The 27,269-nt window shown below is 40.5% G+C and overlaps 1 protein-coding gene across 6 annotated transcripts in view; it reads left to right on the top strand.

Moving 5' to 3' along the window:
• Positions 1–27,269, top strand: part of LOC146318291 (uncharacterized) — a 151,629-nt gene that overhangs the window by 110,360 nt on the left and 14,000 nt on the right. For 4 of the 6 annotated variants that reach the window (XM_084732181.1, XM_084732187.1, XM_084732185.1 and 1 more), the window contains 6 exons: positions 5,994–6,364; positions 8,751–8,945; positions 12,300–12,414; positions 15,699–15,758; positions 18,632–18,885; positions 23,859–23,918. In XM_084732181.1, the coding sequence (XP_084588307.1) occupies positions 5,994–6,364; positions 8,751–8,945; positions 12,300–12,414; positions 15,699–15,758; positions 18,632–18,885; positions 23,859–23,918 (1,055 nt within the window). The remainder of the gene's footprint in view (positions 1–5,993; positions 6,365–8,750; positions 8,946–12,299; positions 12,415–15,698; positions 15,759–18,631; positions 18,886–23,858; positions 23,919–27,269) is intronic. The other 2 variants (XM_084732184.1, XM_084732186.1) reach the window with 2 other exon arrangements.

Genomic DNA, 27,269 nt, shown 5'->3' on the forward strand with positions numbered 1-27,269 from the left:
GGTAGGCTTGTTATTGTTGTAGTGTCTGGGTGATGGTTTGGCTGAGGCTAGTGTCTCAGTGAAATTCATGTTGCTATCCAAAAATGCTGAAACAGTTTGAAACTTAAAACAACAAAGTGATAACAACGTGAGACTTGCTGCACCAATACATTCCCTAAAACCAGTAAAATATTGCTTTACTTAACTTGTTTATCAGTGGAAACCCCTTAATGACCCATATGAAACCCAGCTTTGTTGTTTCCTATGAACCTTTATGATTGAAATGTCATCTGTAGACAGATGAGATTGAGCTTGTTTACGAAGAGTTGATCTGAGAGTATTAGTTCATATTTGTGATGTCCAGAAACCCCAAAGCCCCATTTTTTTTTATGAGCAACGATGTTCAGTCCTCCACCCTTCAACCCTTGATGTAACTGTTATGAAACTCTGTGTTAGTTAACTGAATTGCCAACTAGCTAACTTTAGCTCCCTGATCTGTTTTTCATTACAGCAAGCAAATTACATGTGGGTGGCACAGTGTTGCAGTGGTACAGTAGTAAGCACTGCTGCCTCACAGCAAGAAGGTCCTGAGTTTAAATCCCCAGCCAGCTGTTGGGCTGGAGAGTTTGCAGTTGGGAAGTGCCTTTGCATGTTCTCCTCGTATCCACATGGGTTCTTTCCAGGTACTCCAGCTTCCTCCCACAGTCCATAGACATGCAGTATAATAGGTTAATTTGTGATTCTAAATTGCCCGTAGGTGTGAATGTGAGAGTGAATAGTTGTCTGTCTCTATGTGTCAGCCCTGTGATGAACTGGCGACTTGTCCAGGGTAAACCCCGCCACTCCAGCCCCCCACGACCCTTCAAGGATAAGTGGTTACAGCCAATGAATGAATGAACAAATTAGAAAAAAAATTATATATGAATGGTTTAAAAGTTATCAACCAACCAAAAGTTGTGTACTAAAATTTCCACAGGCTTTTCAAGCTGTTCCAACTTGAGGAGTCATTCACATTGATTTTTCTGGTTGCCAACTTATTTTCTGGTTATTCTGACACCACATGAATGTATAATAGTACCTTAAAGTTGAACAAAGAAGTTGGTCTCTAAACTGTGACGAAACTTCCATCATCTCCAAATTAGCACGGGGTTTACATCCTGATGCTCTGACAGATTGTTTCTTGCCCCATCTGACTTTTCACTGCACTCCTGAATCTCAGTTCAACTCTTATAGTAGAAATCTTAATGTCCACATACAAACTTTATGAGCAGATCTGCTGATGAAGACAATAAGATGACAGTGATTGTATCTCCGTCTGACAATAGTCAGACATTGTTATAGGAGTGCAATCAGTAGGGTAATCCTTTAATGCCTGGATGGACTTTCATTGTCTGTGATGGTCAGGCAGAACAAAGTAAGACTCAGAACACCATCCTTCTTACATATATCTTCTGATAGTAACATCATCAGTGTTTTATCCTGGAGTCATTCGGTGTTTTGGGTCTTGCAACAGACACCCTCACCACGGCAACCCGAACAAGGTTGCTCAGGCTGTTCAAGGGGCATTCTGCTGACCTCACTGGTCACCCTTTTCAGCCAGAGCCTTGTGGACGTCTTCTCTGCCACATCTGTATTGTTGTTGATTGCCCTCGTGCTTGGTCCCATAATGCCCAGGGTTCCATAGTCCTTGCTTGAGGGAGTGGCCGCCAACCACCCACCTCCACTGGCATGCACCTGGTCCTCCACCTGCAGCAGCCCCCCAGCTCATGGTGCTTCACCCTCTTCCTCTAATGTGCTTCATCCATCCTCTCCTCCCAGGGCACAGTTTGCTCCAGCAAGATGAGGTGTCTTGCAGCCTCAGAGACCAAGATGATGTCTGGTCTCAGTGAGGACTGGATGATATGTGGTGGAATTTTCAGCTGCCTCTCCAGGCCAACTGTCATTACCCAGTCTGGCTGTGGAAATTCAACCCACAGAGCAGTTCCTAGGCCTTTCCTTCAGACGCTCTCCCTTCTTGACAAACAGTCATGTTTGCTGTATTGTGGGCATATCTGCTGTCACTGATTGCCTTGCTGATTGCCTCAGCAGTGGACTTGAGGACCAGGTCAAAGTGGACCAAAATAGCAAAATTACAATATGATGAATCAGGATGACCAAATCGTGGATAGAGGACAGAAGATCTTGGTTTCATTTAGCATTGTAGGCGATAGAATTCTTTTTAGTTCCCAAATGGCTCACATTGATGCATATTTTCTCTGTCAGACACCAACAACAGACAGGACCAAAACACTGCAAGGGATCTTGGAATCGAGGACATTAAAATTCATGAAACAAGTAGGTGTCACCGAGAGGCTTTGTGAAGCAGCTGCAGCAAGTGATGAGTTTGCATTAACATCAGCTTAACAGCAGAAAGGCAGGAACTGACTTCATTATAGCTCGATAAAGCCAGACAAAATGGTCTTGTTGGACAAAGAGTGGGAATAGGAATGCAAGGAGGATTACCAAACTTTAAATGAGTGACTCTGAACACTGAACATACTTTAGCTTTTTCCGTTCCCTGCATGACCACGCATAAACTGTGCATGTGAAAATCCTCCGTGCACGTAGTTGTAGCCTCTGGCTGGCTCCAGGCCAAGCTTGTTTGCAACCACGGCTTCTTGTTAGGTGTCTTCTGTAGTTCTGGAGGAAGCTGCTCCATGTTGTCTGCTTGATTGCTAAGAAGACAAATTTGCATCGTTTCAGAGGAGAAAAAATCACAGAGTTATCACACAGCCAACAACAGCGCAGAGGGACATCAGGGGACGTTAGGGCACAGCATAGCCAGGCCTGTCCACTGTCACTGTTATGTAAGAGATGTCTTGGTGGCAACAAAGAGCCCCTGTCCCTTTCTGCCCCCCACCCCCCTCGGGCTGCCTTTCCTTCACCCCATCAACCTCCTGAACCCCATCTGTCTCTGTCTCCCACTGCTCCCTGTCGTACGTCCTTCTTGCTTTCACTTTATTCTCTCTTTTTCTTTCTTATACTGTGCTCATCCTATGAATCAGCTGTTGGCAACATTGGTGCTGCGACCCAGCTTGACCTAGTGCTTCCTCTGAGGAGGATGGATGTCCCTGAATGTTGCTTTCATAATCCTGGCAGACAGATGAAGAACAGTCAACACTGAAATGACACATACCTTTCTGATTTAAATTCTGATTTTTAAAAACAACTTAAATAACAAAAGTCTTTTCACCTGCATCCCTAAGTCAAATGTAATCAAACATAACTACAGTGTGAACGTGCTGTAGATTTCATTGGACAGAAAACATCCCAAAAGGGACATTTAGCTGTATGACGTCTTCAGTGGCTTTGGACAAGCTTCACGTCATTAAGAGTGTCCTGGATTAGGCTTGGAGTTGGAGTGAGCACTTTTGTAAAAGAAAGCCTGAAAGAACGGAAAAGATGCTGTTAATATTCATCATGGGAAGTGTATGATGCAGCATTTTTGGAAGTTTGAACCATATTAGTGACTAGAAGTCAGGCTATCTCAGCCTCTGCTCCATTGACCATTTTGAAACAGTATTTTAAATCTTTTTCTCACAAGTTGTCCGCTAATATCATGGGACTATAGTACTAAATCACTGGAGTACCTCTTTAATAAGTATGAGAATAAAGCATGTCATTGGTCAAATGCCGGCCCTCAATAAAGTCACTCAAAGGCAAGTCATCTTAGTCGGGTTCCAGACCCCTTGATTGATGCCCACATCTCAACATCTTTTCAACGAAAACAAAAGTGGAAAGGGCATTTGTATAACTTATCAATTATTACGATTATAGCACTTATCCTCTGACGCTGATCTATGTCCTCCAAACACAATACAGCTCATATGAACACAAAGTCTGAATAATGTGAAACAAGTGGCACATCAGTCTGGCTATTAGCCTGTACATAGACACAGTCACATATGAGTCACCTCCTCTATCAGGGCTGGATATAACCTCATTGGCATGGATTTTAACTTTCGTAATGCAGACCAATGGAATTACTGGGCTTGACCTGTTTATCAACTAGACCCAGAATCATCTGCTGGTGCGACCTACATAAAGTAACCCAGATTGACAATCATATCTATAAATAACTGATGTCCAGTTGCAATTAGCAGGTTATTTGATGTGATAGATTCTGTCGGTGAAAACTTTCTTACACATTCGAGCTCCACAGTGTCCACAGAAGTGACAGACAGCGTCTCATGAGTCAAGTAACTGTGTAAATGACTTGAGAATTGGGACAAATTGTATTCTGAGGGGTTTCAATTTCTACTCTTTAATTATGCAGGAAAATATGTCTTAAAAGATCCAACTCCTAGTGATTCCATTTATTTTATTAGATATAGATGTCGACTCTGTCAGATTGAAAATTTTGAAAGTTTACCCATGTTTGAGCAGTATTCCAGCTTTTTTTTTAAACCAGGAAGTGAGACACGGGTCCTTAGGGTACAGCTAACCCTCATTTTTGTAGAAATCTGACAGAGCTGACCGAAATCTGGGACACAAGGACCAACATTTTCATAAACAATTGACTTTAAAACAAAGATGATTATAATAGCACATTTTTACATCTTTGTTATCAGTAGGTATTTTAGATTTTAAAGGCTTTTAGAATATTTTTAAAATTATTTGAGTAACTGTTGGTTTTAATGAGTTTTAAAGTCTTTTCTTTTAGTAGGATTTGTCCCAGTGCTCAGGAATGACTGGTATTCAAAAGATGTGTTGTGTCTCACTACATATCATTTCTATGGAGAATCTGTAGGTATGGGACAAGATTTTGGTATCGGAAGTGTTCTGGTTTCCATTTTTAGTGCATTTGTAGCCAGAGTAGTTATTGACCAATCATGTTTGAGCAGACTTTTTTTGCATGAAGTGCAAAAGAGCTGTAATGGATCGGCCAAAATGTGATGAAATTCTTCATCTCTGGGAAGATATTGATGCTTTGTACTTCAGAGTTTATGAGCTCCTATTGTAAGCTATTTGCATTTTCTTCTCTTTTACTTGGTTGTGTTGTATCTTGGCAAACGCGACGATGTGGCTTGTTGCTCAGTGGGCTGATTCGGTGAGTCCAGTCTACTTTGATCCCATGGGGAAATGAGGATTAGGCAACAGGTCTGACACAAATGCCATGGGAGCTCTTCTCAATCTTCTTGTGCTGAGAAACAATGGCCGTTGCCCCCAAAGGCTAAACTGTTGTCAAAGGATAGCTGATGGGGTTGAAGACAGCATTATATTTGACCTGAATGCTGAACTTTTCACATTTAACAGCATGTAAGAAATTCAAACGTTGCCACGACATCTTGTAGCCATGACATTGTCTCCCAGAAGAAAAGGTGAAAGTAGCGTCCTGTTATAAATAGAAACAAAGTTCAGTGAGAGGGTTCAGCCTGGATGGATGGGTCAACTTTATGCATCTCATCTACCAGCATTCCCAGCTGGTTTCTTTTAACCTTAACCACATGTTTTCTGAGCCTTAGCCACATAGTGTTTCTCCCTAAAACTAAACCTAAACCAAAGCTTTACCTGGTTGCAAATTAGAAAACATTAAAATGAATCATTGCTCCAAACATACTCCTAGAACAATGTTAGTTTTACTTTATAAATATTAGTCAAACTCCTGTTTTTTAGTACCGTGTTAACTGACCTGTTTCATAGTGCCATGTTTGCTTCAAATAACTGATTTTACAGTTACAAAAACTGTAAAAAGAAATTTCCAGTATCCTTTAATTTTTTTGCACATAATTGCAACTTGAGATAACAACATATGTATATGTAAAGAAAAGCCATTTTCTGTAATAGAAATGATAAACATGCTCAACTCATACCCCATGATCTATCAGATTTAATTAACAAAAAGATTTTGGTTCATATATAACAACCAACATTTTCTTAGAAAAAAGTCTATATTCCAAAACTTATTATTTAACCAAAAATGCATTTTGGTTAAATAAGCTTTGATGCTGATGATGGCATTCGTTCTCTTTCAGTGAAAACTGACAACAAGGACAAGCAGGAGAAGACAGACATCATGTCCAGCAAGACAGACAAGATCGACACCTTCGACAAGAAAGAGAAGGAAGAGCAGCAGAAGAAGGACAACGGCTCAGACAAGAACCAGAAGTCTGAGAAGATCGTCAAAGACGATGAGAAGATGGAGAAGATGAACGCGGAGAAAAACAACAAGGCCAACGAGAAGGCGGAGAAGGTGGACAAGCCGGAGAAGACCAACAAAGACGAGAAGAAGGAAGAGGAGAAGAAGCCCGCTGAGAAGAAGGAGGAGAAGGGAGGGAAGGGGACAGCAAAGTCTCCAACAGGCAACGGCAGCAAGACTCTGCCAAGCCCTGACAGCAAGAGCAAGGTGGGTCACACACACACAAACACACACACGGACGCTGCTGTCCACTGCTGTCCACTGCTGTCCACACACATTTCCTGCATACAGATTCACACACCCAAAGTGGCAGAGTGTCCAGTGGTTACAGAAACAGCCCCGTCACCCAAAGGTCACAGCTTTGAACTCTGCCACAGCCGGTGTGTCCAAAAACAACCTGCTGAAGTGTCCTTGAGCAAGACACGCAAACCCCCGCCTGTTCACACACAAACACACACACGGATGCTCAGCCTGATTGCAGGAATTACTCAGACATCCTCTACTTCAGTCGCTGCACTGCTTCTGCTGCTTCCATCGGTCCCAGATGTGTGTGGGTGTGTGTGTGTGTCTGTCTTAAGGCAAGTTGACACCAGCATTTTAAATGGTTCAATTTGACGTCAAAATTGATTTATTTCAATGGAATCAGTGCATTTGTTCACAGGGGTTCTTTCGATCTGTCCTAATCTTATGTGTCAAGTTCAATTCTGATCAGATTTAACTTGAAAGTTTGTGTTGTTGACAAATAGCAAACCATCTTGAGGGAATGGAAAGCCCAAGAGCCCAAAATAGAGAAACCTATCAAAATTTTCACCATCAGCTGTGGTCTATAAGATGCAAGAAAATACTGAAGACTCTCTGTACATTCCTAAAGGCCCAGGTGATGTCATCAAATTGCTTATTTTGTTTGACCAGAGCCTGGTTCTGCTTGAGATTTCTGCCTGTTAAAAGAGAGTTTTCCTCACCACTGTTGCCAAGTGCTTGCTCATGGTGGGAATTGTTGGGTCTCAGTTAATAAAATTATGAAAAGTACAGTCTAGACCTGCTCTATATGAAAAGTGCGATAAATGAGATAACTTATGTCGTGATAAATATATATTTGTATAATATAAATGATAAAATATGCACATATTTATATAATGAAATACGTGCTTCTACCCTGGATACGTAGGCTACATAGCTTCTTTTCTGATCGCGGCTCTGCACAGGGTCTTTTTGTTGTCTTAAACTAACTGGATCCTCTGTGCCTGACTTCCTGCCCACTCTGTCTGCTCTGTGTAGATTGACGTGGCATCCATCTAAAAAAAAAAAAGCTGCTGCTGGTGGAATCGCAAGCACTGGGAGCAATGGGAGCGATCAGCTCCAGCTGACGTCGTGCAGCCATGAAGTGACACAGTCATAATACTTCTGCCTGCTGTCTGTCAGCTGGTTCACATTCATGCACATACTTGCATTGTTATGATGTAAGCAACCAATCTACAGCTAATACAATTGATAACGGGTGTGTTATTTTTCGTTAGGTGTGTGATTGATAAAGCATTGACAATAATCAATAGTATTGGGGGCACCAAGACACTGGGGAGGCCCCGAAATCAAATTCGGCTTAAGGCCCCATAAATGCTTGGGCTGGCCCTGGTTGCAACTATCCTTTTCTTAAACCCTCCTACATCCTCCTTATTATCCCTTTAGCGACCAAGCTAACAAGCTAATTGACAGATCGGGTAGATTGACAGTTACAAAGCTCGCCAGCTGTGGGAGGTTTTTCCCCTCTTCAGTAACTATTGAGATGGAATGATTGAAAGACACAAGCTCAAGGAGGTATTGTGACTGACTGAGAAGTTAGCTTCCCGACTGCTGTATTTCACCAACTAGCCTTGAGTTGTCACTACAAATTCAAGTTCAAGTTCTTTACTGTCCTATGCGCAGCAATTACAGTGAAGCAGTCACTGGCTATGAAATTCTGAGATGTCAGGCTTCCCTCCAACAATACTCACAATTGTGTTTTTAAAAAGTCAAAGTCAAATAAAATCTAATGAGGATTTAATCGATGTCACCAAACGTCTAGCACCACCTGTTCAGTGAAGGTGCACAGGTTAGCTTAGCTGTGCTTTCTGGGCTTCTAGTAAGTGTTCAGAAGTGCCAAATAGCAGATGGCACACAAGTCATTGTTTTGAAAGTGACAAGTAAGTCTCAGGGTCTCTAAAGTCATAAAATGTGTGACTCGAGTCCATCTTCGAGTCTATGTGGAGGGGTGTGTGTGTGTGTGTGGGCTTGCTGATTCTGTGTTCTGTATCTGAGACCTAATTTCCATATCATGTGCCACTTTTGGACTGCTGCTCACTTCATCAGATTTGAGGCCAATTTTTTGATTTCCTGCTCATGAGCTCTCTAAAGTGGCTGTAAATTGCTAATTTAATTTTAGAATTTATTTTTGATTGTCATATGGTTGCTGGCTGTGCTGCCATGTCACGCTGTCATTGCAATCAGTGATTGCTTTTTCTTTCTCTATCTCTATCTGTCTTCAAATTTTCTTCCGTTCCTTCCCTTCTCCTTTTTTTACTGTTATTGTGGCTTATTTTAATTTCATTATCACCAGCCTGACGTGGGTTCAACCAAACCAAACAACAAATCCCGCCCATCCACCCTCTCCACCAATGGCGAGGCCACCTCAGCCAAACGCCCCTCCCCCACCACAGCCTCATCCAATAAAAAAAGCCCTGTACCCAAGGCAACCACACCCACTGCCGCCAAGCGGCCATCACCGGCAAATGGCTCGGCCAAGGCTGCCAAGGTGAGTATGATCCACATGTGGGCAGAGTTATTTCTTCCGCATCAGTGTGCAAAATCTTATTTAGTGGAGACAGGACATTCTTGTCTGTACCTGTGTTCTCATGGACTTGTGAAACATCATCAGTCTCATCCCAATGCAATGTACACATTTAACTGAAGTGTTGTCACTCCGCTCATTTATCAAGGATACTTTGGGAGGGACTTGTGTGGATATGAGCAAAGCCGATCAACTTTTATTCTCTGACTAGGGATGACTCAATACCACTTCTTCATGCCCAAAATCCATACCAATTCAGCAAACTTCAAACTATATCTGCGATATATCCGATACAGATTCAATGTCGTCTTTTTGTCGTCTCTTAAACAGCTAAGCTCTTAATAACACATTTGTACAGATGTGCTTTGCTTAACCTACCCATCTAAAAACATCATGCTCAAACTGTGAAACAAATGTTCTTCTACCATCAAGGAAGAAGTGCATCAATAATGTAGCACTGCTGCATCTTTTCATGCTAACTTTTTCACACGTGGAAACTAAACTGCAAATTGGCCGTTTTGCTCTTTTCTTCCTTGAGCCTAAAATAGCTCCACACAGTTGACACGATGACAGCCCAGTGAGAAAAACAGGCCTGTCTCTGCAGCTACTTGGTAATTTACAGGTATCACTGATGTCTACATAACAGCTTAAACATAAGATGTAATAACTTTTGTAAGATATGTTATTTCAGGAATGAAATAAGTAATACTGTAGACTAAAACTATCATAGTTCTCCATCGACACGTGAACACAACGCTTATTCTGTAAACAAAACAAAACTTCACAGTACAAAAGCAGACTAATAATACATTAATCTCTCCAATCAACGAAAGAATGAGAATGAAAGGTTTGTCATGTTCTTGATCCAACATCTGTGCCACTCAGCTGAGGTTAGAGGAGAGCCAGGCGTTTCCCACCATGCCCTGAAGTCTTGCAGACTTGTACAAAGCACCTGCAGCTGTCTTGATGTTGTGAGACCGCCGTTGCCTACGTTTGCCCGAGCAAACTGGCAGAGCAAGTCAGGATCGAGTCAGACAGAAATCTGACAGGCATGTATTGTGCGCTGATCACTGTGGATCGACTCTCCCCAGGCCCAGCTCGTCTCGAGTCAGCCTGTTATTGACAGTTATGTTGAAGTCTAACCACCAGAGCCTGGCTGCCAAGTATGAACTCCCACGCACATGAGCAGGAACGTGGGGCACTGAGAAAGCCATTTTGTTCCTGCTGATTGAGACTTTTGACCTATAAGATTTTGATATTTTTACATAAATCTCTTGCCTACTGTGGTTTTAGAAACTTTTATACCTGCATGGTCCTACGTGACCGCTGACATCAGTGACCATCCCACTGTCCCACGTGACTTAGTCTCTTATACCAACAGTTTGTATTTCTTTTAAGGTTCAGTGGGTAACTTTTATTAAACCTTTTTGTCATATTTGCTGAAACTATCACTATATCCCAACAGTAGCACATGAGACAGATAATATGCTAAAAAATGTGGTTCCTCTGGCTCCTCCATGTGCTCCTAATGACATTTGTAAGAACCTACCACGCCTGAATAAAAACAACTACTCTGAACCAGGAGGAGCCTCTAGTGCGGAGTGAGCTTCCCACCCACAATGTCGGTATTTGACAACCTGGGAATGAACCTCAAAAATCAACTATCGTTCTTATTCTTTCAAAATTGCCTAGCCCAGCTTTAAACTAGTCACAATTTTGTTGGGCAGTGTTAATGCTAGGGATGTGCGATTGGTCAACATCACTACCATCACTACCCTTATGCTTGTATGGCACAGATGACAGCTTGTAAACACACTTTGCCAATATTTTGATCTAAAAAATGAATATATGCTTGTATGTAGGTTTTGTCAGAAAGAAATGGCATATAATCACTCAACCAGACATTCAGCACAGGCACAGATGTTAAACTGCAAGGAGAGCAGGCCGCTGCTGCTGCACTGCCACTCCGTGGCTTGGTAAAAAAAAATTTCTTTACTGGCAGGTGCTGTCTGAAAAAGCATTTAATGAGTTGTCGTCATGTTATGAAAGATAATTTGCAATGTAGGTTCAGAAGATGGTCCCCACACTAAATAAAGAGCCTGGATCTGCTCGAGGTTTCTTCTTCTTAAAAGGAAGTTTTTCCTCACCACAGTTACCACAGTGCTTTCTCTTGGTGGGAACAGTTGGGCCGATAACCAGAACAGTCTAGACCTGCTCTATTTGAAAAGTGCCCTGAGATAACTTTGTTGTGATTATACAAATAAAATTGACTTGAACTGATCTGAATATGTTCAACATGCAAGCCGCAAAGTGCCACACGTTTCAGCGGCATTTATAATACTATTTGGTTATTGTGGAATGTGATTAACAGCTACAAATAGCTTGTTAACATAGTGTTTAACATTATCAGTTAATAAACTGTACTCAATTTCAACTGTTTTCTTAGTGTTTTATTACTAGGGCTGAACAATTAATTGAAATGTTATCAAAATCTTGTCTACTGCAATTTTCAAAACACAGGATGCGCAGTATTTATTAAAGGCAAAATATGTGTCAAAGTACCATTTTAAAATAAATACTGTGGTGCTGCCGAGGTGTCCTGGCCATCACTTCATTCCCATGTAATCGACAGGGAATTTAGTCTACAGGAACATCCCTCATGCTAAGCCCAGGCCACAGAGTTTTGCTTCTGCAAAACAGTGTTGAGAGAAACTTGTTTTGGTAGAACATTTGCATTTGGGGAGGTGGGCCGTAGCTGGCATTAAAATAGCTAAATCCCTGCTAAAGAAATGGAAAATGTCGCTAGCTTGTGTATGTTAGCTAACAGGTCAGTGTAATTTGCCATTTCAGCGTGGAGGGTGCTAGTTTGGGTGTTGTAGTTGTTATTTCTGTAGGTACGGGGGCTATGAATATTAATAGGCAGATAACGGAAGGGAAGGTGAATGCAGTGGCCAATGGCAGGCGTACAGTCTACATCCTATGAATCAGACTACAAATGACTTAACTGCAGTGGCTGTGTCTCATTTTACTTTCTGATTTTTTTTAATCAAACCATAACACCTTAGTCCTCCTTCCCTCCTCCGCTCCTGTTTGTCATCAGTCTGTCTTCACCTTCTTTCCTCTCTTTGCTTTCATTCTCTGCTGCTTACGTCACGCTTGCATGTTTGGTCTCTCATAACAGCGGAAAACAGGATAACATAGCCTTAATGCAGACTGCAGCCACAGCACACACAAACCATGCAGACAAACTACTCACAAACGAGACTATCAAAAAACACACACACCCACTGCTCATCTCTGCTATGTTGTGATTTCCAGACTCCAGAAAATGGTACAGCTGAGAAACGCCCACCTGTGCCAAAGGCCACGCCCACACCCCGTGCAACTGCCAATAAGAACGGCTCCTCTGCGACTGCTGCAAGTAAAACTGCTGGTACGAACACACCTCCACAGCTTGTACACTATCATCGTTTGTGTTATATCCCCAGTTTGTGTCTGCCCTCAGTCCCTGACTGTGTGATATGAACACTATTGTCACAGACAGTATCTCCACTGTAGTTCATAGTGTGTGCCAGTGCAACATGACCACTACAACAAGACCTGAACTTGCTACAGTGGCTGGAAAAATGACTCACTGGCACCTCTCCAGGCAACAGGCTAACTGAATTGCTACCATATGTTACACTTAATCGGATTCAAGAGCCGGCTTTTGAAGACACCAGACTGGTATTTTTATCTGCGCATCACAAACAGTATCTCACCTCTTGGAGCGAGGAAGCTGTGACTCAGTCTGAGCCATGTTAGTCAAACAGGCTTTCTGCTTTCGGTGCACTTCGGCTCAGCACCCTCAGAGAATATGATTCACTCACCCGGTTCACAGCGATGGCTGTTACGTACTGCAAGGTGAATATTTCAGTTTAGTTGCGTGAGTGAACTCCATTACTTTTGTGACTGTTGCACCGACGGCAGCAGTTTGGCCCAACTCCATAATGTTTCTGCCACATGATGGCAGCATTACATACAGCACAGCTTTATCAACATGATGGACGTGCTGACACTCCTTCATAAACAGTGAAATGACTCATGTCCTTAAATCTCCCGTACAGTAGATCAATCAAGAAGCCTTAGAGCCGACTGCAGGATTTCATCAGACAGGAAATCTTGACATTGCAATTGTCAGCCAATCACGTTCTTAATATCCTTTTGTTGGCAATAAAAAAAAAAACAGATGACCAGCTGTGCAAAGCTTTCCAGTTTTACACAGTGTTTGTGAAACATCTTTTCCAAATATTTGCATTCATTGCTTGATCACATTGCAGTAGTGTTGTCATGATATCAGCATTTTGGCATTGATACTAATACCCAGTTTAGTACCACAATACTCGATACCAAAACGATACTTTAGACTCAAACAATACTAGTTCCATACTTGGTGCCTAACAGATCAGACGCAGAACGTCTACAAGGGACATTAACCCTCATTTTAATTTCATATGTTAAATTGCTATTTAATGGTTATATTTATTGGATCAAATATTAATATATGTTATATTATAGACCTGTCCTGCACAGTACCAATGTATTATTCTATGAATATACCAAACCTACAAACCATGATTTTACCAACAGGACATTTCCACTAAAATTTCACTCCAGGAACACATTTTCTTTTTTTATTCGGGAACATTCAGTCAGTTTTCCTCTTTCACTGGCCAGTCTGTCTGACCCTACAGAGCCACCATAGTTGAAAAGTTACATGTAGCTAGTGCTGTTAGCGCTGTGCTCTTTTAGCCATTGAGTGTTTTAAAATGCACCAAAACGAGACCCCCAAATAACTTGTGCTTAATACACTGTGGCTGGCAGCATTGTTTAAGCATCAGCAGAAAGTGTGAGTTGAAAATATTCAGTTTGTGTGATAAGTTCACATGTATCGCTGGAGTGTAGAGCAAAAGTACAGTGCTCCGCTTGACAATATACAGCTGCTAAGCTCCAGGGAGCGGAGAGCCACATTGGAAAAAGGAAAAATACCAGAATTTTGGTATACTGTGCAATACTACATTGGGGGCACACTACAGCCATGATGTATTAAGTTGGTATTGGTCACGTGTTAGGGAATCTCTATAAACAGATGTATGCATGTGAGTGCACATCTGTAGGCAAGGGACAAGATTTTGGAAGCCAGAATCCTGCACTGGGTCAGATACTCACCGTGTAACCTGCTAAAAAGCTGTGTAACGGTAAAAATTACATTTATGCAAATTCACACACACAGGTAAAAAATGAACCATTTACAGGCAGGTGAGAACAGATATTTCCTGAAGAAATCCTGAAAATTAAAATTAAAATTTTTGTGTGGCATTTTTAACATTTAAATTAGCTAATCATATGAAGCCTCATCAGCCACTATGTTTTTTTATGCCTCTGCACCAGCGACAGCTGTGGCCGGAGTGATTATGTTTTCGGGTTGTCCATCTGTCCATCTGTCCAATTCTTGCAAATGCAATACCTCAAGAACGCCTTGAGGGACTTTCTTCAAACTTGGCACAAACATCCACTTCCATTCGAGGATGGTTTGATTTGAATTTTTAGGTCAAAGGTCAGTGTGACCTCTAGTCTGCCCCACTCATGTGAACATGATAGGTCAAGAACACTTTGAGGGAATTATTTCATGGTACAAACATCCATTTGGACTCAAGGATGAACTGATTAGAATTTGGAGGTCGAAAGTCAAGGTCACTGTGACCTCTCCTTTTACATAACTCAAAAATACAACACAAATTTTACACAAATGTCTAATAAGGCAAAATAATGAAGTGATGACATTTTATAATGTTAATAATAATAATAATAATAATAATAATAATATAATATTTAGCTCTCTATCAGTCCTCTGTCCTCCTCTGTAAAAAATAGTCTCTAAGTGAAGACAGCATGTTTCTAACTGGAAATTATTCACTAGAATCACACATGTCAATGTAGTGATACAGCCAAAAAATACCTTCAGTACATACATTATAAGATTTGGGGCAGACATGTATTTTTGTATTGTGAAAGCCCATATTCAGCTAAATAAGAGGACATCACTGTCTCTCAGCTCCAGTTTCATTCTCATGTCTCAAGTTGCTAATCAGGCTGTAAACAATGACTGGCTCAGGGGAGAGGAAGTCTGCATGTCCATGATCTGTTATCCATATATGTGACGGCACCACCAGGAGCCTCGAAACACTGGCCATCGCCCCCTGAGGCTAAGTCATTGTCAACGGTAGTCACTGGGTTCTGAGATTGTGTAGTAGTGGTGTGTCACTGTTTTAATCTTCACACACGGAGAAAAAAAAAAGTTGTTTCTTTTAACTTGTAAATGATCATTTCTTCACCATCTGGTTGCTAATTTTGTCTCCCTGATTTGTGCTGAGCATACAGTGTACGGGGGTTTACTGTACTGCGAACTGCTCCAGAAAAAATGAGAATTGATGAGACCGCTAAGAATGAACCAAACAGTAAACATGCTGCTAAATCAATACTAAAAAAAACTAAAGAACCTGTATCATTGTTAATAAACAAAATATTGATGCTGCTGCAAATGCTGCTACAAACCATAGATTTGATCTAAAAAAAAGAAAAGATTTTGCCCCCACATGATCAACCCTGGGACACTGGTAAAGGCTGCCAATGTTATGTGTCATGTTTTGAAGTTTGTTTTCTGTTTCTTGCTTTCAGCAAACAAGACTGACAAGCCTGAGAGCAAGACGGGAGAGCCCAAGAAACCTAAGACTACAGGTAACAAACACAGAGTAAAGATAGACAGGCAAGAAGAGAAAGTCCAGTGACCGTATGTTTGGATGTTGTTCTCATGTCACTAGAATAAAGCATAGCTTATGGATAGAAATCTATATATGGTTATATGGCCAGAATCTGACTATTAATTTGACACTGTATGGATCAGTTGACCAGTCACACCTACCCCTTTTCCATCAACATGGAACTAGAACCACAAATGATCAGGTTTTCCTCGACATGAAGCGCAAACCATGACACAGCATGAGTGGGCGTGTCATATTCTACTATTTGGAAAGAGAGGATGGAGAAAACAACAACGGAGAGTTGCTTGTTTTTTTGACAAACGCAAATATGTGTAACAACAGAACAAAATCTTGCAGATAATTAATACGATTCACCATCTTACTTCTACTGTTTACTTTTGTTTGGCATCGTGCAACACCCTCCGTTGATGATACACCTTTAATTAATTACCAAAGAAGGTTATGTTCCCTGTGCCGTTTGTTTGTTGGTTTGTCTGTTAGCAGGATTGAAGAAAAACTACTATGATTTTAATGAAACTTGATCATAGGGTGTAGCAGGAGCTGAGGAAGAACCCATTAAATTTTGGAGCTGATCCAAATCACAGGGATGCACAAATTATTTGATGCATTCATTATCCTTGCAAGATAGGACGTTTGGCCTTTACAATGGTTCTGCTCAGAACTGGTGGAAACGTGTGCTTAGTCGTTAAATAGCACCAAGGAATCCTGGACAAAACCAGTTCAAGAACCAGGGCTAAGTTGGTGGGAAGACAATAAACTTTATTCAAACAAGACTGTGTCTTCTACTATGTTGAGAAAAAGAGAGAAAGCCAGCATCACTTTGTGCAATTCTAATTGCAAGTTCAGTTTTATTCAGTTCATTTATTTATTTACATGCCTCAAGACCATGATCACAAACAGGACATACAATAATAACAAAGTGAAAGCACACAGCATGGCTTCAGTATAACAAATATTACTTTAAGCTTCTACAGGGAATTTTGATATTGTGTTGATTTTGGAGGCCCCTGTGGAAAGAAGCAGTAGTTTTTTCTCTGCCATAACAATAAAATATAACTTCAAAAATCCTGTTTCTTTTAAACCGGCTAACATAGTACTCACTGTAACTTTGCCTGGAAAAATATGAAGACAAGTTTATTTCATCCACTTTCCGACCCAGTGGCAGCCATGAAGAACAACTAGACAGAAATATATTTAGGTTATATAAACTCTATTTGAACCAACGTCAGGATTACATCACAGTGTTAGCTGGAGGAAAAACTGGAAGCAAGCACAAAATAGTTGGACACATAATCAAGCTAAAATGGCATCTTCCTGTTGTTGGGTGCAAGAATCTCAGTAGTAATGGCTTAAAATTGAAGCTGACAACTATGGTTGAACATGATCAGATGAAACCTGGCAGATATGTGCGAGCCATGACAAAATAAATAAAACAAATTCACAAAATGTCATGAAAGGAAATATTCCCACATCTAATTTTATTAAAATACAACTGGTCATCTTCTGAATCCAGCTTCACTTACCTCATTAACTCTGTGAAACAAACTTCATTTAAACTCTGTAGACAGACAGAAACTGAATAAAACTCACCTAATCTGTCTTTCCACTATTTCAACAATCAACCATCAGTGAAATCAGCCAATCATGGACCTGTGTGCGCAGGTCAGCCAATCTGCTCCTATTGATTAATGTTAACTTTTCCAGGTAACACTCACGGTCCTGGAGAGTGAGTGACCTTACGTAATCAGATTTTCTTCAGCCAATGCTGAAAACCAAGCCAACAGAAGTAGCTAGTTAGCTGTTTACCAAGAGAAAGGGGGTTTGTAGAGGCATCAGTGTTAAACAGAAACTGTTTCATAGCTACTTAAAAATTCTTTGTAGTAGGTTCAAACAAAGGAAGGAGATTCTTCAGATATAGTGAGACTACAGTTCTTGCCACTGCAGCGTATAATGTTTTTCTTTTTGGCAGCCGTCATGTTGGGAAATCTGATCACTGCTCAAACTTCAGACAGCCAGCCAAAATTTCTGACAAGCCAAAAATCCATTAGATTGCCTGACAGTCATATTGTTAATCATTCAAGCAGTTAATCAGGCGTTATGACCCTCCTCAAACTGCACATCAAACGACTGCAGATCTGGCATAAATCTGCACTCACTCTAAAAATAGTTGGGGATGATCAATTTTGGGATATGGCTTAATCCATACAGTGTCTGCCCGATTTTTTGGGACAATAAGTGTAGTGTCATTTTTAACGACCCAACATAACCACATCATATCTGATGTGTTACATTACATTCAGTATCACAGCAAACCTTCCTCACTAGACCTAACGGGTTTATTTGTTTATGACTGATGAGATAACAGGGTTGCATATGTAAACCATGTGAACCATTATACAGAGTTGGGATCTTCAAATGCAGAACAAAGTTGGAAGTTTGTTCGTCTCCGTCTGTGATACATTTTTTTGTTGACCACCACTTAGTTTTTGTATGCAAACAAAATTATCTTTGGTATGTAACGTAACATTCTCATGGTTCTCTCCATCAACTTGATTTATTGTTTCAAACTTTTTAAATAACATACTATTTTATCTTTGGGCTTGGGGGAAAGTCACGCATCATTGGTGTTAAAGTCTAGTTCTTTTTTAAAGTAATCAAGTTTGTGATCAAGTCTGACTGAGTCCAAGTCATGTGACTCAAGTCTACATGTTGTCATTATGTCTACATCTCACTCATGTTAATACTAACTTTATTTAACTTGACTTTTTGTGTTTCACAAAACTGATCCGTACTTAACTTTCGACTCAATACTTTGTCCTTTCTCTGTAGCCCGTCCTCGCCCGGCCTCCACCGCCACTCCTGCCACTCCAGCCGCTTCTACCAACGGTGAAACTGGCACTCACCGCCGCCGCGTCATCACCAAGCCCCCCGTGCCCAAGCAGACCCCGCTGGAGAAGAAGCCGCCGGTGCCCCGTGCCCCTCGAACCCCCCGACCCATCAACGCTCCGACACCTGACCTTAAGAACGTCCGCTCCAAGATCGGATCCATTGACAACATCAAGTACCAGCCTGGTGGAGGAAAGGTAGGACAAACCAGACAGCACAAGAAAAGTTGATGAATAATTCATAACTGTGATGTACCTGTCAAGATTCCCTGCAGAGTGATTTTCTTGTATGAGGAAATGATTTGGCGCTGGTTGGTTTGTAATTCAAATAGCTGCTGTACATCATAACATGTTTTACTCAGAGGGCTCCTTCTGCTCTAGGACCAGACTGGCTGTCAGAATAAATGCTAATCAATCTCTCCTTGAAAAGTTAACTTTGTGTTGACTCTCATCTTAGCATGCTAGTTTTAATTCTTGTGTTGTTGCACTGAAAATTTAATCAAGTCACTTTTCAAAATCACCATTATTTTACAATTATCTGACAAAATAATCATAAATACAGGTTACTGACGGCAGCTGTACTGATGACATGCTATAATGACATCAATGAAGGATAATCAGGGAGGGTAGAGGTGTCAGAAAGAGGTCTTAAGCTAAAAAAAATAAATAAAACATTCAAAATCTCAATAAAGTGAAGAAATAAGTTTTCATCTTGCCAAGGACTTTTGTGTATTGTGTTGCAGAGATATCTATTAAAGTTAGCATGCTAACCAGCTAACTTCAGACCTTCCAGTCTCATAATACCATGTTACTTTTTTCCCCAAGACTGTTCCGCCTAGTCCCGCCCTACTGTGATTGGCTACCACTGCTGAGCTGTGATTGGTTAGTTCTCATTGCCTTGATGACGGGTCCGTGTGATTGCCAGAGAGCCTTTCTAATGTTGTCGAAGGGTCTATTTTAACCATTAACCATAATTTTAAGTAAGTAGTTTTTTTTTTTTGCCAAAAACTAAAATAATGAGTCAACCGAGTCAATAAAATCAGTTAAAAGTCACATTCAGCTTCACACGGGACAAGACAGTGCCAATCTACACTCACAGCCAATCAGAGTGCAGAATTAGTAGTTCACAGCACAGAAAATTTCACTGTTTTACCTTTAAACCTAGCAATATATTTTGTCCTCTGAGAATAAAATTGCTTTTATTTCAGCAGGAAGTTATTACTGGTCTTGATGCAGTGTTGACTCATGTGAAAGTAGACCTCATGACGCGTTGTGAATGTGGACTTTAGATCCCCGTCAATCTGTAACAACAATGTCTGTGTGTCGGAGGCTGATAACTAAAACCAACAGAAGATCACTGCGTGTTCTGTCACAGAGTCTGTACTGAGAACACTGGATCCAGCCACATTATGCCGCAGCCTCAGACTCAGCTCTGTGCTGTGTGAGGCAGCACGGTGTGTCGCAGCTGTGGGGAGACATGTAGCAGTGGATGAGATTAGGATGGATGGAGAGGGGAGGATATACCCTGTTAACAACAACACTCAAATTAGCTTTTGTAATGAGTTCAAGTGGGAGAGGAAATGTGACATCGACGTTCAACACACACATTCTCAGCACTTTGTTTCGACAAATATTGCGCAATCCCAAACTATCACACACACCTCGCCTCTGCACTGCAGACATCAAGTTTTTTGGAGGTTGTTACACTCTCAGAAATACAAGTACTAATTAGGGTTCCTCAGCTTGTCCTCATAGGAGAACCTTTTATTTGTTCCTAGTAGGACATTTTATAAAGGTTCCACTTGGAACCCTCTCACATAGTTCTACCTAGAATCCAACATAAAGTGATATACTTAGAACCATCTATCAAAGGTTTCACCCAGAACCCCCTATGAGAGAGATTTCTACAGAGAACCCTTCTATGGTGTAATGGTTCCACCGAGAACCCTCTCTGGAGGTTCTATTCAGAGCAGTTCAATCATCTAAAGGTGCTAATGAGAACCCACTCAAATAATTCTACCAAGAGCCTATATTATATTCCAAGGGTTGTTATCTAGAGGACACTTAGAGGGTTCTAATGAGAACCTTTTCATATCCCAAGGGTTTTATCTAGAAAACACTCAGGGGGTTCTAATAGGAACCTTTTTATTTTCCAAGGGTTTTATCTAGAGCACATTCAGGGGGTTCTGTTGGTAACCTTTTTATATTCAAGGGTTTTTATCTAGAACACACTAAGGGCGTTCTATTGGGAACCTTTTTATATTCCAAGCGTCTTATCTAGAACACACTTGGGGTTCTTTTTGGAACCTTTTTCTTTTAGCTAGATCCTACTGAGGAAATTCTTCTGAGAAACTTTTTATATTCCAAGGTTTTGTTTTTTTTTTATCTAGAACCCACCCAGGGAGTTCTACTAAGAATCCTTATATAATATGGTACAAAGAACCCTTGACTCCTTCAAGGATTTCAACAATGCTTGAAGAACTCTTTCCTCTGAAAATGGGTTCTTAATGCAACCCTAAGTCATACAAAGAACACCTGACGGATCCTCTCTTTAAAAGGGTTCTTCAGTAGCAAAGGGTTTGTGGTAGACATGTTCAACTCTTTTGGAACCCTCATTTCTAAGAGTGTACCATCACATGCTAATTAAAGAGACAGCAACAATCTGTGTGTCAGTTTGTGTTTCTGTTTCCCTGTGCTGGCTTCACTCATCCATCTACCACCTTTCCTCCTCCTCCTTCCGTCTCCCTCTGTCTGTCTGTTCAGTGCAACATCCATTTGACAGCATTGTCATTGTTTATCACCACTAAATTCGGCAATGCCAACTTTGTTTCTCACATTCCTAGGTACACCTGGGAATCTCAGAGTCCCCTGCCAACACACACACACACACACACACACACACACACACACACACACACACACACACAGAGTGACACTTCTAAAACAGTGAAAATGATCGTCCTGTCTGCATTCCACTGTGGTAAAAAGGCACATAGCAGCATTTCACGGACTGACATGGCTCAGACACCTGGTTGTGTTTGTGTCCCTTCAATGTTTGAGACAGTGTGTCTTGGGGAAAGGTTTGTGCCGTCTCTTTGAATCACAAACATCATCTCCTCTCCGTCTGCCCTGCTATTTGATATGATGTGTCTGTCTGGTTCATCCTGTTTCCACCTTTACTATACTCCGTCATCAAACCACAGTTGTTTGTTCTCATATGATGCCTACCAACACCTACAAGGTTTAATAATGTGCAGGTTTTTTGTTCATTTCATTTGAAAGCGTTGGTAGATGTATTTTTGAATGTTGAAGTGAGCCAGGGCAGCTGTTTCCTCCTGCTTCAAGTCTAGGCTGACTAATCATCTCTGGGCTTTAAGTCGATACGAAATGAAAAATCCCTTTTTAGAAAGACAGCTCGCCCAAAATCAAAAGGACATATTTTCCCTCTGGCCTGTAGTACTGTTTATCTGTCTATAAGATTTTGGTGTGAGTCACCAAATTTTGGAGAATTCTGCTGCAGAGGTTTCTGCCTTCTCTTCAGTATAATGGGACTAGGTGGCACTAATCCTGTACTGCTCAAAGCACCAAAAAGTATTTGGAAAACTCAATAGCAGTGTCTCTTTCTAAAAGTCATGACCCGGTTACTCAAGATAATCCACAGACCTTGTTTTTAGAATCTACCTGAACTGCTAGTTCCTACATGTTATCTGATTGGTTAGAAGTCATGTGTAATGTCCAATCAACACAGACACACTGTGTTACAGACACAGAGCTGCACCGGTGAGCAGAGCAGAGCTGTGTAGAAGCTCAGACAGCAGATTTCACCAAAGTTTCAATAAATATCACAATCTTATGATCTGTTTCTATGACGACAGCATGCCCAGTTTACCAGTTACGTCAGTGAAAATGCAAGTCATGATTCAGATTTCACTCGAGGCAATGTGACGGCTTTTAATACAGTCACTCTTCCTTATTTTTTAGACTTCACGGCCTCGCAGAGAATAAAACACAGCACACAACTGTCTCATCTTTTCACTCCAACTTTGCATCAAGATTGTGGATATTATTACTTTAAAAAGTAACAGCGACAGTAAAACTGTGCTTTTTCTATTATATAACTGTTGTCTGTTACATGCCTATTTAATAGCCAAGAGTTTGATATTTTAAAATATATTTTCCAGCATAATTGAAGGGTAAACATCAAAACCCTCTCAAAATATAGTTGTGTCCCAATTCTCATGAATGAGTGAGGTATAAAAAAGTAGACACTGCCCAAGCCTACAGCTCCCCCCCAGACTTTTGGTGGTAATGCTCTGATTTCTTTCATGTCCATAAGTTTTCTGAAAACATGCACAGATACGTCTGTATCCATATGTGTATCTGACATTAAGCATAAATGAGTCTTTACTGTTTTTAGGTGCATTATTCCTTCTTGCCCCACCTTTCCATGTGTTTGTATGTCTTCCTATTTGTCTCTGAAGCTACTCAAAGGTATTTGTGTTACATTTCTGCCTCTAAGTCTGGAACTGCTTCATTTCAATCTAATGTGTTTTTATATGTTGATGTAAATGTTTGTTAGAGGTGCAGATACATGATATCTTTCTGTGCTCTGTAATTGGTGCATTTTCATCTCTTTACTTTCTCTCACATCTGTTTGATAAGACTGTTTGATAAGACTGTAGATCAGGCTAACATATACTGTAGCAGTAGCTGGGTGGGTAAACAGGATTTCCAAACCATTTAAGATTTGTCAGCACAGATGCCATCTCCCCCCCTTTATATCCAGGGAAACAGCATGCAGACTCCCTTTTTAGCAACATCCAATTCCATATCCACAGTGATTCCTCACATCCTCACCCTGTATCATTTAGACATGATCACATGGACAATTTAAGTTAAAGATTCAAGTCTTGTCTGGTGAATTTGATTCTGAAGTTGGTTTCTCATTTTTGATCCATGCAACTCTCTGGTTCCGTTTTGATTGGCTGCACTGACCCTCACTGACACTCATCTGATTGGTCCGCACACACTAACCCATCACCCCCCCCACCCCCCTCCATTTAACCAGCCACCATGTCCCCCACTCCCTCCACCTGCTCTTCCACTCCAGTTGTGTCGTGGCGTGTGGTTGGTTGGAGGTTGTATTGATCAGGGGGTGCTTGTCTCCCCAGGTCTCCTCCACCCAGAACAACAAGGCATCAGACCCCTCCACCCCCGCCTCCAAGGCCAGAGTGAGTCCCTGCCATCGACACCCTCACACACAAGAAACATCCGCCCACCTTCTCTCTGCATTCACCGCATACACTGCCCATTCTACATCCACCCAGGACACGCCTCACCCTTGCTGTTTACACCTGTTATCAATACATGATGAAATAAGTAAATATCAGTCCACACTGTCGCTTCCACTTCATGTCTCTCTTATTACACACATTCTTCAGAACTGGGACAAATCATGTCCTACCAGAAAAACCTTGAGAAATTATTAATACTAACACGCTAATTCCATTATGTACTCTTTAAGGGTTTATAGATATAAAATATACATGTAATTTCTGAAATGTTTTGGTTTGTTTTAATTTTTTTAATTTCTAAACTTGCTTTGTGCCAGAAAATGAATTAGAACAAATTTTAAAATTATACCAATTATACTAACACTATGGATTTTTTTGGGGGAAACATCTTAAAGGATTTATACATATGAAATAAATGTAATTTATAAAATGTTTTGGTTTTCTTTTTTTTAATTTCTGGACTTGTTCTGTGTCAGAAAACACAGCTTCAAACAATTTAAATGTGTTAAAAGTCTTACTGATAACATGGGTATAAAAAGTTATATTTTTTATAATCATGTTTGTTTTGAAATACTTTTTTAAAGAAAATGTTGGCCCTTTAAAGTCAGATCTTTACAAAAATATGATTTAATCAGGCATGAAAACATCAAGCACCTCTCTCCCCAATATAATTGAAGATTAAAATTCAAAACCACCTCCAAATCAGTTTTTGTCCCAGTTCTCAAGAACAAGATATCAAACTACAGTTTGTTTGAAAGCAGAGTAAAAGAAACTTTCCAGCCTGGTTGTTTTCATATATGACCAAGTAAATCTAATGTAACACAAGATTTTTCCATCAAAAAAAAATTATGGCTACTATTTCATGTAACCTTCACTAAACAGTGTTCACTGTAGGCACAAGTAGTAATTACAGGATTCTGACATTTTGAATTTCCCTCCATTTCTCACGGTTCCCTTGAGTCATCATCATTTGCATAAACAGTAAAAGTAGTGGACATATCCTCTAGGTCTGAAAAGTGAAGCCATAGCAGAAATGCCTTAAACCTGCATAATTTCTAAAGGCCAGCAGGGGGTGAATCCACTGGTTGCAAAACAAAGTCCAATTGTATGAAGTCTTATGAGAGAATGATTTTACTTCTCAGCAGATTTTTTGCTTCACTAAACACTTCACTAAAGATTTTTTGGTCTCAATCAGTAGTTTGAAGTCTTCTTCAATACAACACAATGTTCATTTTGTAAATTATTGTTCCAATAAGAGTAAAATGGCTGATAAACCCTGGCAGATCCAAGCAAGATAGAGGCATAGCAATATACCAGCTCCAGCCAAGTCATGTCTAGATGGTAACCTTAGATATAGATATGTGAAGCTGGATTTTTAAATGTTGTCTCTTCATTGTGATCTGTGATTGTGATCAGATCTGCTTAGGTTTATTGACAAAAACACATGGTTAGGGTTAGGGAAAGATCATGGTTTGGGTTAAACATGAGCACCCTCATTCTGGGGTCAGGGGTTAATATCTAGACATGACCATCCACCTTCTCATCCAAATATGGTCACCTCTGGTTCCAAAACCCCAAGACGGTGGCTGTCATAATGCCAAACTCCACAAATGAATGGTTGACGTCACAGTGGCTTCATCCACGGTTTATTATACAGTTTGTGATCATTAGATGACCTGTCTTAGACTTAAGGTAGTTTTCCAAGTGGACAACTTCAGTGTTGCAACAAAAAACATATTATCCATAGACAGCCATTATAAAAGTGAATGTCTATAAAATGTTGACTGGACATCTCCAACTGTAAACAAGGTAAATAATTACTCTTTGTACTATACATTTCTCAAACCAAGGTTTAATATTTGTTCTTTAACTTTTCCAAAGCTTTTCAAATATAAAGTCTTTTGGAATGGTCAACAGGGCCAGTGACAGAGAATGTGCAGTGGGCTGCACAGGAAGGAAACATTTTTTTTGGCATGTGTAGTCAATGAGCAATTTTTATGATAATGAATGGGCACTATTTTGGAGTGTGGTATTTAGATCTTATATTACATTAAAGGGCAAAAGTAAGAAACCACAAACATGTCCTCCAAGCAAGGTACTGTACATTGAATTCTGTTATATCACACACAATAAGCAGTTTTTGGAGATGGGAAGCCAGTGAGGGATCATGTCCTTGTCCTTGTATGGTACTTACTATGAAAAGAAAAGTTTTGCTACTACTCAAAAACTGATATGTTTTACAGTTCCTCAATCTAAACCCCACGATTTCTTCTCATTTACATTTTCATTTCCATAACACCTTATCCTTATCACATGAACTGAGCTTCATAAACTGTATTTTATGACTTCACCAGTATCATTATTTACACCTCTGTATGTCCACACTTTTTAAAGAACACTCCAGCAGGGACTGATGACCCATTTTCCAACAAGATGTTCTCCTGAAAAATAAAATTGTTTTAAGGGGCAGCTTTTTGTTCCTACGTTCTCTTTGACTTGACTGCTAATGAATGTGGATTCTAGTGCAACAAAAAGCCAACTCCCTGTGAAGTCCCTGTATAACAAACACAAGCCTCTGCATGTCTTTTGCACCAGTCTACCTGCTCCTGTGCACCACTGTAACTCTCCACGGTCAAGTCATGACTGTGGATGTATAATTAGACCTGGATACAGCGCTGCCACTCATCTTTGCTTCCAATTTTGCCCTGTGGCCACTCAAATTATTGCAGCAAAAAAAATCACCTGCAGCAAAAGCATCTGTAAAACTATTGATAGTACACCTCGAAGTGCAAACAAGGTCAATTATGGCTGTTTCTATTTTGAATTTTTGATCCATTGAGGGTTTGTATTTGTAAAATTTTCCTCAAAGCAAGAAAAGTGATTTAAAACTCAGTGTTTAAAACTCAGAAACACTGCTGCACATAGTCAGCGGGCCATTTACTGTAGAAGGTAAAACTGGATGCTAGAAAAACTTTTTTGGCATATGCACCAGGTGAGCAATTCTTTTTGGACTGAATAGTCCTCTAGATCTTGAAATACATCCATCGTCATGACTGGCATTACACATATCAAGGAAATTGGGAACATTGTGCGTGGTTTGTGCTTCCATGAAGCCAAACACCTTTTCTTTCAATTTTGTCTAAAACACACCAATCACAAATGAAGCTGACATATTCTGTAACTTGGAAGCAAGTCCAAGAAACATATATGTCACCCATTCTTGAGAACTGGGACAAATCATGCCCAACAACAAAAAAAGAAAATTAATGAAAAATGATTAATACAAAT

This window comes from Lutjanus erythropterus, chromosome 12 (genome assembly GCF_056507025.1).
Source record: "Lutjanus erythropterus isolate fLutEry1 chromosome 12, fLutEry1.hap2, whole genome shotgun sequence".
NCBI classification, from domain to species: Eukaryota; Metazoa; Chordata; class Actinopteri; order Lutjaniformes; family Lutjanidae; genus Lutjanus; species Lutjanus erythropterus.